At 39.9% G+C, this 12,369-nt stretch overlaps 1 protein-coding gene across 1 annotated transcript; it reads left to right on the forward strand.

Annotated features, from left to right (window-relative positions):
* The first annotated feature begins 597 nt into the window (after nucleotides 1–597).
* On the forward strand, nucleotides 598–2,995 carry LOC127791455 (transcription factor bHLH30-like). Its single transcript, XM_052321346.1, has 2 exons — nucleotides 598–1,135; nucleotides 2,251–2,995. The coding sequence occupies exons 1-2, from the start codon at nucleotides 866–868 to the stop codon at nucleotides 2,743–2,745; spliced, it is 765 nt and encodes a 254-aa protein (XP_052177306.1). The 5' UTR covers nucleotides 598–865; the 3' UTR covers nucleotides 2,746–2,995.
* The last annotated feature ends 9,374 nt before the right edge of the window (nucleotides 2,996–12,369 follow it).

The following is a 12,369-nucleotide window of genomic DNA, read 5'->3' on the forward strand; positions in this document are numbered from 1 at the left end:
GACCTTTGATTGAGACGGCTCTGTACACACTTCTATCCTAAGGCTCCAGATTCACTTGACTCGCCCTCTTCTTTAGCCTTACCCTTACCTGAAATGATGCAAGCAAATATAAGCCACAAGGCTCAATACGTATAACTGGAAGAAAGTGAGCATAAGAAAAACAAAAGAGTCATGAATGCCATTTAAGGTACTTTCACATGATAATATGATGAAACATGCATCCATGCTCATATGCAATCTTTTTAAAACTATAATCATGGGACCAAAGTCAAAACTATGGGACCGAAGTCTAATTTTGAGCTCAACACTTTTTTTGCATATATATTTTGCGGACTCGTCCACTGCGCACATCTTGAGGCCTTTATAATTTAAACAAACCTTAAAAATAATGTGTAAAATTTTCCCCATACTAAAAAATATATATAAATAAAATTAATTGAAAAATTATTTAGATCTCCGAACGTATTTTTCTAAATAGAAACTTCGAGGTAGCGTCGTCTTCAGTCTTCAGCCGCCCTTCCCATATATTACCATTTTCACACTCTGTCTATTCTAATTAATTTTAGGGAAAGAAATGTTGGTTTGTTAGGCCAACATAGGTCTCATTATCACTATTATAATACTATTTGCTGCCCCCATTCTATTGGATACAGCCTTCTATATATGCCGCTTGAGTTGGGGATTGAGTCATCCAACTTTGCGACCAGAATTCTGATCCAATACAACTCTTCCCTGCTATCTCTTCACTGTTTCCCATCATTTTACTCTCCATGCTTCCAAATTTTCAGAGTTTCTTTCTAGTTCTGTACCAAGAAACTACCAAAAGAACCAAACCAGGAAAACCCCAGTTAAGTATTCCAGAGTGATGAGAATCTCGAGCTCTTTCGAGGTGTTCACCGAGAACTTTGGGTTTCAGGAGATAATGAGAGGCGGGTCGTCGTCGTCTTCGTCTTTGGTGTTCGACGGTGAGAGGGGAGAATTTCGGAAGCCTATTGCGAGGCCGGAGAAAGCGGGCCTCAAGGCCGATAAGGCTTTGGTGGCTTTGAAGAACCACTGTGAGGCGGAGCGGCGGCGGAGAGAGAGGATCGGCGGCCATCTCGCCACCCTCCGGAGCCTAGTTCCCGGCACAGATAAGGTCAGCTTTGCTGTTTGATTGTCTAGTCAAGTCAGGAATTGGAAGTGTTGTTGCTGAAGTAGTCATAAACACAAGTAATCTGAAAGTGTCTTCCATCTGTTTGTAGAAAGTACACAAAGAACACAACAAAAATCGCAATCCCAAGTCTAAAAGAGGGTGTTTGACATAGCTTAAATAACGTGAACTTATAAACCTTTTAAGAGTTTTTTGTTGTAAATTTTAGATTTTAAGAAGATTATTTTAGTTATTTATTTGGTCTGAGATAACTTATAAGCTCTTTCTTTATAAAAGCTAGGGGTCAGCTTTTGAAAATAAAGTTGTTGAAAGAGTTTATAAAAGCTAGGGGTCTTCTAATTTTGCAAAAAAAGTTTAATCTCATAATAAAAGAAATTATAAACTCTCTTTGACCAAAAAATAAGCTAAGCCAAACACCTTCTTAATCCCACTAAAAGATTATCCCACTAAAATAAGCGGAGCCAAGCACCCTCTTAATCCCCACTAATATTACTGCTGATGACCAGTGCTATTTGTCAATTTTGTGAGAGCTGAGATCATTATACGTTATTGGTTCTCAGTAATCTAGGTTGCAAAATGACCTGGTTAGATTAGCTTTGATTGAATGTTGATTTTATTTTAGTAGTTACTCGAAAGTTTTGAATAATATTCTTTGTTAAAATGCTAGGGAGATCTTAGGAAAGTTGAAAAGTAGGAGTCACCGTACGTCATGTTTTATTTAGGTTAGACAACCATCTGAACTAAAGCCAAATAACAATTTGTTTTAGGAAATTAATATTGCCGTTCAAGATAGATATGCACATCACAGTGCATTCTTTCCCACAGGTTATTTCTTTAATCCTAGAAGCCTCAAAAGATTGGTGCTAAGAAATTTAACATAACCATACTAGTTTGTTAATCCAATTATCACTTGAATTTCATGGTCTTTTCTTTCACAGCTATGCTTGATTGATGGTTGCAGTCAAGTGTTCAATGTCAAAAAATGGTTTTATGGTAGAAATATCAATATTTACCCACTTTTTTCCTGTTTGTTCAAGTCACAGTGAGAGTGAGATTGTTCAATATCAGCGGATATTGAAGCTTATTTTCAAAATTTGCAGATGGATAAAGCATCGTTACTTGCTGAAGTTATCAACCACTTGAAAGAATTACGGAAAAATGCAGCTGAAGCTACCGGAGGTGTACTAGTGCCGATGGATATCGATGAAGTAAAAGTTGAGCAACACGAGGATGGATCTGATGGTGCTTCTTGTGCAATCAGGGCATCTCTCTGTTGCGATTATAGACATGAGATTCTGTTCGACATAAGGCAAGCTATCGATGCTCTGCACCTGAAAACAACGAGAGCAGATATTGCCACCTTTGGAGGAAGGATGATTTATGCTTTTGTGATAACTTGCCATGAAGAAGGGAACGTAGACGATGCTGCAGCATGCCGGCTTCTTGCAAGCTCGATTCGTCTGGCATTGAGGTCGGTGCTCGATAAGTTTTATTGTTCAGAGGAGACGTCATCAAGAAACACGCTTTCAAACAAGAGAAGAAGAGTCCCAGTTTTTGATTCTTCAAATGCTTCTTCATTAGGGGATTTCTTGTGATGAACAAGATTATTTTTTTGCTAGATAATTCTTCATGTTTCATATATGGTTCATGGCATATCTCATATATTTCCAAGTCTTAGAGAAAGATGAAATCTATGCAACTTCATGAACTTGGTTTGTACCCAATTTGTTGTACTTTTCAATTCGGGTACAAGCCAAGTTCATGCAACATTTGTAAGATTGGATTAGGATAAAGATATAAACTTTAGTACAATAAACAATCATTTGGTTAACCATATTATATTTACTCCTAAATCCCAGTTGTGAGCTTGGACTAACATTATCTGCTGATGGTTGCATAATAAATTCCTAAAATCTTGCATTGACTTCATTATTATCATAATCATTAGGCGCCTAATTATTATATTTTTACTTTATTATAATTGTGATCTTCAGTGGCCTTGTATTCTTCATGCAGCTTCCATGGATGCATTCATTAGTTAATATGATGTAAATATTAACTAGGCTTAATGTATTTTTTAGTTTCTGGACTAATAAAAAAAATGACTTTAAGAAAATCAATTAAATTATGCTCATTATTTATCATTGGACAAAATAATTTTGTACACTTTTAATCCCTAACTTTAATAGACGTTAACTAAAACGTTAACTTTGTTTCATCACGTTGCCATATCATTGACACGTCATTCCTATTATTCTTGTTAACACTGCCACATCACCACATATATACACACCCAGCCATGACTGCTGGCGGCCATGGGGAGCCCTTCTTCCCCCATCTCCCTCTTTTCTCGTTCTGGACCGTTCTTGCCTCTACACCCTTTGTTGATTCAGCCATTGTCGGTCGCCTCGAACGCAGCAGCAGCGTGACTGCCATCCCCGTTGCTATTGTTCAACCATTGTGATCGTTCACCTCTATAGCCTCTGTCGTACTCGCCGTCGCCTTGCCATTTGATTGCCGGCCTCGCTTCTTGTTCTTAAATCTGCAACTCACGATTTCAGCCACCAACCGTCACTGCTTCTTGTCTCTGCTGACAACTATCATCGGTCGAACTGCTCCCTACACTGACCACCCAATCTCTTCCTCATCATTCTCTCTTTCTCTTTCTCTCTCTCTCTGTCGCGACAATCGACCACCGAGACCACTAACTAAGCTTCATCTCTTCCAGATCTGGGCGACCGTCGACCAAGCTTCATCTCCACCAAATCGGGTCTTTGACCAAACTGGTAAGTTTGACCAAACCCACACACAAACACACAGATACCCCCTTTCTTTCTCGCCTAGATCTGTTCCCCGACCGCTGGGGGTCTAGGAAACTTGGGCTCCCCAACCCCTAGCAGTCGGGGAACGGCTGGGGGTTGGGGACCAAGGTTCTGGGGTTCCCTGACCCCCAACAATCGACAGCCATGGCGGCTAGTTGCCAAATTGCTGGGTTCCTGGATCCAGCCTCCCCATGGTCGTGGTTGGGGAGCCCAACTGTGGAAACGTTTTTTTTTTTATTTTATAAAATTATGGATAGCAGGCGTGGATATTATGAGTGACGTGGTAGTGACATGTCAATGACATGGCAACGTGACGAGGCAAAGTTAACGTCGATTAAGCCAGTGACTAAAAGTGTATAAAATTATTTTGTGCGGAGATGAATATTGAGCATAATTTAGTTGATATCCTTAAAGTTATTTTTTTGAGTAGTTCAGGGATTAAAAAATGCATTAAGTCCAAATAAGTATGGTAAATCTGACGGGTAAATCACACTAAAGGTCACAAAACTTTAGTGTCTTTTGCAATTTGATCACTAAACTTCAATTTTTTGCAAAGTGATCACAGATCTTTAAAATGTTTTGCAATATGGTCACTAAAGTGATTTTTTGACAATTTCTTACCAAAAATGCTGATGTGGCAATGGCCACATCATCGCCACGTCAGCAATTTGAACTAAGAACCATCAAAAAATCACTTTAGTGATCACATTGCAAAATATTTTAAAGTTTTGTTATCACTTTACAAGAAATTGAAATTTAGTGATCAAATTGAAAAGAACACCAAAATTTTGTGACCTTTAGTGTGATTTACTCTAAATTTGACCCAGTTTCATAATATCAAGTCATCCACATGCATGCATTCCTAAAATGGTTGCTTATCCTGAGCTTTTTGACGCGATAGGTATAGTCCTTATCACTCACCCTTGTCCACTCTTTGTGGCCAAAGGATTTAGTAGCACAACTACTTTGGTAGCCATGACCTCTTGTTGAGAGTGCAAAAACCTTAAACGGTCTTTTTCATTTCATTTCTAGGAATCTAAAGCTGTACACAATTCTCTTTTTCGTGCACTAGGTTCATGGTTTGTAGACTATCTATTACCTAGCCAATGGGGTTGGTGTTTCGAGTAGGAGGGGTCTCCTTCCTCCTGAGTGCAATTTTGTGCACCCTGGGGTGACTTTACCCCAGGGGCAAAACAGTCATTTCAGGGGTGGACCCCATTTCTCTCTCTTTAAGTTCGGGGGTGGACCCCATTTCTGAGAAAGAGAGAAATGACTGCTTTGCCCCTGGGGTAAAGTCACCCCAGGGTGCACAAAATTGCACTCCTCCTTGTTGTGTCATTGTCGACTCTTTATTGTACTCCCTGCCTTTTGAGCTTATTTGAGTTTATAATGGTTAATTAGTTCATTGGTGTATTGTTGGTTTTCATTTGTATTATTGCTCTGTATTGGCGTTTTTTTTTATTCTTAAATTAGATAATAATAGATTATCAAAACATTATTTTTTTGCAAAACATTAGAATCTATTAAAATTCAAATAACATCTATTAAAAATATAGTAAGTTCAAGTACCAAAATTCAAACAAAATATAATATTTTAGTATTAGAAATAAGATAAATAAAAATTTAATAATTTAATATTTTTATATACTAAATGCATCGAGGATGAATTTTGTGCCAGGTATGGTTTAATTGAATTTTTTCTACCTTAAATTTGTTTTAAAAAATTAAATGCAACTCCAACTTGCAACTAAGTGGTTGACGTGGAGAATGAGGTGGAGGGTTACATAATTCAAATAAAATTTATTAAAAATCACATCAAAAAACAGATTATATTTAAATAACAAAATTTAGATAAACTCTAATATTTTAGTATTACAAATAAAACAAATAAAAATTTTATAATTCAAAATTTTCTTTCTGGATTTTGTGTATGAGTCTTTAGGTGTATGTCTTCAAATGGGTAGGGGTTTGAAGAGTTCAGTTTGGGTCTTCGGGTGGTAGATCTTGATCTCAAGAGCACAAATCCAAGGGGTATTTATAGGCTTCTTGGACTGGGCCACGTGGCATGTACAGGTGGTTCGACTCTTTAGGAGAAAAGGCTGTGGATGAAGCCGGAGAGCCTGAAGGTATCTTTGGGGGCCAAGTGCCCTGAAAAGTATCCTTCAGAAAGAGAGTCCCTCGAAGATCTTTCGGGTCCTTGGGAATTAGGGACTCACCTCGAAGACTCTTGGACTTTGAGTTTACTGAATATGAATAACTTATCTGAAGACTCTTCGGGGCCTTAGGGTCATTGGATGAGCTTGCTTGGAAAATTTTTTGAGGTCTTCAGATTTCTTTGATGATCCTTAGGGCATGTTTGGACAAGGCCTGTTTGGCTACCCCGTAACAATGACTCCTTACTATTTCCTTTGGCTGTAAGGCAAAGGGAAGAGTATGATGTCTCCAGGTGCTTAGTTTCCCAAAAATAAGTAAGCATATTGGCTAGGTTTAAAGGAAAAATTTTACACAAGTTGAGTCATCGGTAGATAGGTCATTGGAAGACATTTTCAGATGACTAAGCGTAATGGTTACATGACGGTTTGTGTAGCGACTCTCTCCCGGATAATCCCGCTAACATAGGACATCCGAAAATAGGTCGTCACAAAAATGATATAGAACAATATAACTCAAAATCACAACTTCTAACTTTGATTTTATGAGCGGAAGCCAATATAAGTTTACATCATCCTGGCACTATAGCCTATACAAAATGAATACAAGGGCATTAATGGAATTAACAAAATAAAAATCTCCTCACAACGTGCTCTCGACAAAACTACCAACACGGACCTTTTTGTTAGGAACGTCTCTGTACACTTCTAAACTTAGGCTCAAGCCCCACTTAACTCACCCCTAATGATCTTCTTGCCCTTACTTGGAATGACAAAGATTAAATAAGGTGAGCCACAAGGCTCAGCAAGTATATATATATATATAATAATGGAAACAAGAATGAAGGGATAAATAACAAAAATATAGTACAATCGACTCCCTAATACAATTTAAAACTCATCATTCAATTCCCATTATTAATACCAATCCATACCATCATCATTATGGATTTATGCAACATTTCATCTCCCATAATCACATATACCTCCATACATCGCATTGGTTCACATGGCTTTCCATATAAATGGATCACCTCGGCTCTCAAAACCATTTATTCACATGTATGTATGCATACATATATATATACATGGATCACCTCAGCTCTCAAAGACATTTATTCACATGTATGTATGCATACATATATATATATATATCTTTCTCTCTCACAAATCCACCCACCCACATTTCACTCACTATCTCTCTCTCTCTCTCTCTATCCCTTTCTATTTCTTTTTCTCACAAACTCACCCACCCATGCCATCGGCGAATGCGACGGCGGTGGGGGGAAAAGGAGGGTCGACTGTGGGTGGGGAGCGGGCGGGTGTGACAACTACTCATTTCCTCACTCATTGCCTCTCTCTCTTCTTCTCTCTTTCTCTCTCTCATAGATCCACCCACCCATGTCATCGGTAAGTGTGACGACGGTGGGGGAATGAAAGGTTGACAACGGGTGGGGGGGTCGACAGGTGTGATGGCGGTGAGGGGGGGCAGGAGGGACGACCGCAGGTGCGATGACCACTCACTCATTGCCTCTCTCCCCCCCTCTGTTGCACCCTCTCTCTTACTCCTTCACTCATTGCCTCTCTCTCCCCTTCTTTCTTTCTTTCTCTCACAGACCCACCCACTCATGCCATCGGCGGGTGTGACAGTGTGAGAGGGGAAGGTAGGGTCGACGGCGAGTAGGGGGGCCAGTGGGTGAGACGGTGATGAGGGGGGTTGGCGAGTGAGACGATGATAAGGGGGGCTGGGAAGGACGATGATGGATGGGGGTGAGGCATTGCGAGGACTGGTAATGTGGCGATGGCGGTTCGAGATGACTCGAGGGCCCTCGACCGGCCGTTGTCGGGGGCTCCAAAGGTCCCCAACGGTGGTTGGTATGTATTGTTTGATATTTATTTTTTAATTTAATTTATTCAAATTGTAGAGCACTTACTGATGTGCTTTATTATATAGATTTAGTATTTTTTTTCTTTTTATTATAAAACGTTAACTAGTATATAATAACTTTAATTTCTATTTTTTGTTCAGTATTTACAATTTTTTTTTTGCAATATTAGTGAACATTATTGTATTTTAATCTTCATATTATTTATACCGTGCATTTAGGCATGGATATACACTACTTATATTATATATTATTGTAAAAGAAATGAAAGAAAAAGTGGGACAAATGGGCTACATGAAATTGGAGACAGGGATTGCAAATGAGAAGACGTGCCTGGAGGGCCATGTCCATGCCTACCGTGCAATATGTATAGATAAATTATAAATTAATAAATAAAATAAATGAGAAAGGACAGTGCGGTCAGCCATTTTATTCATTTCAATTTTGAATTGAATGCTAAAATGGGTTCCTTCCTCCCGATTTATTCTCTAGTGCGTGTGCTGGGCATTTCTTCTCCGATTCAACCCCTGCTCCCGTGCGTCTTCTTCTTTTTCTCTTTTTCTTCCATTCTTCCAAGTGTGTTGAACAATATTCCTACAGTCTTTTTCTCTCGGCTTCCATTCTCCTTTTACATGTATATATATGTGATATATGCAATATATAGAGAATGAGAGATAGTGGGGTTGGAGTGTTGTTGGCATAAGCTTCTTGGAGAAGCTTTAATGGAAGGTTACAAACAGTGTGCTTCTCGCCATCATAAATCAATCGGAAGAATGTAGACCAGAGACGGGGATGGGTGGGAGGGAGAGACAGAGAAAGAGATAGGGGGCTGGAGACAGGAATGGGTGGGTGGGTGGGAGGGAAAGAGAGAAAGACAGGGGGAGAGGGAGAGAGATAGTGAGATGACTACTTTGTGGGTGGGAAAATTTTTAATCTCAGCCATCAAATGTATTAGAAATTGATCCCAGCTTGAAATGTTTCTCTTTTGAGACATTTTCAAAAACCTTCTTACTTTATTATGTAGATATATGAGCCTAAAGATCTCTAGTTTAAAGAAAAATATTTTCATAATCTTCAAACACCTTGATCAACACAAAATCATGTGTTTCATCATGCTGGACATGTACAAAATACATTTTTGGTTATTTTGAAAGATATAACTATATATGAGCATTTAGTTTTTTAGTCTAAATTAATTTATAGAAAAATATTTTGAAAATCATCTATAAACCAAATTTACTAAAAATATATTTTTCAATATTATTTTCACCATAAATCAAAATACAAATTTCTTACCAAAATCCTTGGCATATCTTTACAAGTAGGGTGACACCACCATGAGTTTGGTCTTCCCGCAATCGTTGATGGAATACACACACGCTTGGTTCAGCAAGTTACCCTCTGGCTACATTACCTCCTATGAGAAGCTAAGAGCAGGATTCATCGCAACATTCGTAGCTCATACCTTGGGAAAAAAGGCTCCCACATATCTCCTTAGTGTTCGATAAGGTCCCAAGGAGACCTTGAGGCAATACATTGATCGCTTTTGAAATGCGATGTTGGAGGTACATGACTTACTTGTCAAAGTGGCCATTTCAGCTTTCTTGCAAGGAACCACCCTCGTGCCTCTCAAAGAGTCTCTTACCTTAAGGAAACCAACTACTTTGGTTGATCTATTTGCCTGTGCCAACAGGTATGAGGTGCAGTTAGACATCCTGTGGACTTGTGAATTGACTGAGGCCTCAAAGAGGGAACCAGGAAAAAAGGTTGACTCGTAGGTGACGAGGGAAAACCACTAGATAAAAAGGCCCCTAAGCCTGTTTTACTATTTTAGACAATGTCACTGGACGTATGCACCACCACCCGCACTCACCATCTCTCCTACTAGGCTCATTAGCTTTCCTTCTTCCTCTAAAGAGCCAAAAGAGAAGGATCTGCGACCCCTTTTGTTAATTCCATCAATGCCTAGGTCACTAAATGGAGAGTTCTCATACTTTTCGCGAGCAAGTGGGAATACTGGTCAGGGAAAGCAAGGTTGACCAATTTTAGCCCATGATAGCCCAAGTGCCTTAGAAGGCACCGCATTATCCACCCCAACAGGATAGATTCCCCAAGGCAAACTGTGGTCCACCAAGGAAGAGACCTCGGGGTGGTGTTAATTAGTAATATAGGGCCCTGCCTGAGCAACTAAGAGGACACCAGGGATGAGAGCCCTCTACACCTCCAGCAGACAACAAGCTTACTCAAGATCACATTTACATTATCTCAGGAGGAGAAACTTTGGCTGGCGATTCTTTGGTGGCCTGCAAGTCGTATGAGCACCAAGCTTTGCATGTAGATTCTGTGGCTCATGTTGTGCACAATGAAAGCTCATTTCCTTTACTCTGGCCAACTAAGGGAACATCCTCATGCCTCATGATAACCCTTTGGTTATCTTTACAGTGATCACCAAACACCAATAGATCGTATCTTAGTGGATAGTGGCATTTCCATTAATTTGATTTATTAGAATTGTTTCGAGCAGAAGCACATTTCTCACAGTCGTCTCTGGCTTGTCATTTCACCATCCTACAGCTTTATCAGGGAAGCAGTATTTGTTGCAGGGTTAGTACAACTGCCAATAACCCTGGCTCGTAGGGTTACCCAACAAGTGAATTTTATGGTGGTGAAAACCACATTTACAACCTACAACGTCATCCTTGGGAGATCACTCATTAACAACATAAGGGCTATTGTACACCCCGATTTTCTTTTGATGAAATTCCTAGCTGCTGGTGGCCTAGGTTAGGTCTGGGGCGACCAGAAGAAAGCCCAAATTTGCTATATATCATCTATTAAGGCGACAGAGGGAAAATAGGTCTCCCACACCCTTGAAGAAACCATGTCTATTTCAGAGTATACATCATTAAAGTCTCAACCTATGGAGGCCTTAGAACCTATTAGACTCCATGGAGAGGAAGAAGATAAATTGGTTTATGTGGGAGGCCAGTCGTTGCTAGAGTAAAGGCAAGAAATCGTATAGTGCCTGCGGGAAAACGTAGACATATTTGCATGGATACCTGCTGATATGCCTGGAATTGACCCCCAAATGATCTCTCACCAGTTGAACGTGAGATTGGGAGCTAAACCCGTGAAACAACAAAAAAAGAATGTCGCACCCAACAGGTTATCGGCCCTTGAAGAAGAGGTTGATAAACTCTTGCAAGCCAGATTCATTTGTGAAGTCCACTATCCTAATTGTCTCGCCAACGTCATCATGGGAAAAAGGTCCAATGGGAAGTGGCAGGTCTGCGTGGATTTTATTGACTTAAACAAAACATGTCCAAAAGATTCCTTCCCACTCTCGTGAATTAATCGCTTGGTTGATAATACTTTGGGGTACCATATGTTAAGCTTCTTAGATGCCTTCTCGAGATATCACCAAATCTGCATGTTCCCACCAGATGCTGAGAAAACCTCTTTCTTCATCGAAACTGGGACTTATTGTTATCAGGTCATGCCATTCGGGCTGAAGAACACGAGGGTAACCTATTAGTGGATGGTTAACAAAGTATTCAAGGAGCTCCTTAGAGCAACCACGAAAGCTTATGTTGATGACTTGGTGGTTAAAATCCACGTTGAAGAGTCACACATGGAGAAATTGGTGCAAATCTTTGCAGTATGTCGTCAATACCATATGGGGCTGAATCCCAATAAATGTGCCTTCGGAATTAGGTCAGGAAGTTCCTGAGCTATCTTATCATGCAATGTGGCATAAAAGCTAACCCGGAGAAGATCTAGGTCATTTTGGATATGTAATCTTCCTCTGATTTAAAGGGGGTCTAGCAATTGACCAGACGTCTTGCGGCCCTTAATTGCTTCCTCTCTAAGCTCCCTAAAAAGAGCCTACCCTTTCTCCAAGTATTAAAGGGAGGAAAGAGCTTTCAATGGGATGATAAGTGTGAATAGGTGTTTCAAATGCTGAAGGATTACCTTCGTGAAATACCCCTTCTCACCAGACCGAAAGGAGATGTGTTATACCTCTACCTTGGAATTAGCCAGGCTGTAACCAATGCAGTGCTGTTGAAAAAAACTGACCAGGTGGACCGGCTAGTATATTATGCTAGTCAAGTGCTCCGTGAGGCTGATACTCATTACCCCTACACTGAAAATGTGGCATTTGCCTTAGTTATGGCAGCTAGGAAGCTCAGACCTTATTTCCAAGCACAAACCATTATAGTACTCACTGACCAGCCTCTACGATAGATTTTCCAATGGCCTGAACACTTAGGAAGACTCACCAAGTAGACCATTGAACTCAGTGAATACGATTCTCAGTATGAGTCGCGAAGGGTCATTAATGGCCAAGCATTAGCTGATTT

This window comes from Diospyros lotus, chromosome 15, assembly GCF_014633365.1.
Source record: "Diospyros lotus cultivar Yz01 chromosome 15, ASM1463336v1, whole genome shotgun sequence".
Classification (NCBI taxonomy): Eukaryota; Viridiplantae; Streptophyta; class Magnoliopsida; order Ericales; family Ebenaceae; genus Diospyros; species Diospyros lotus.

Bases quoted from the DNA above. Each gene is read 5' to 3' on its own strand.
- LOC127791455 (XM_052321346.1), top strand. From the start codon at position 866: ATGAGAATCTCGAGCTCTTTCGAGGTGTTCACCGAGAACTTTGGGTTT. The intron at 1,136-2,250 runs GTCAGCTTTGCT...CAAAATTTGCAG, and splicing joins TAGTTCCCGGCACAGATAAG to ATGGATAAAGCATCGTTACT.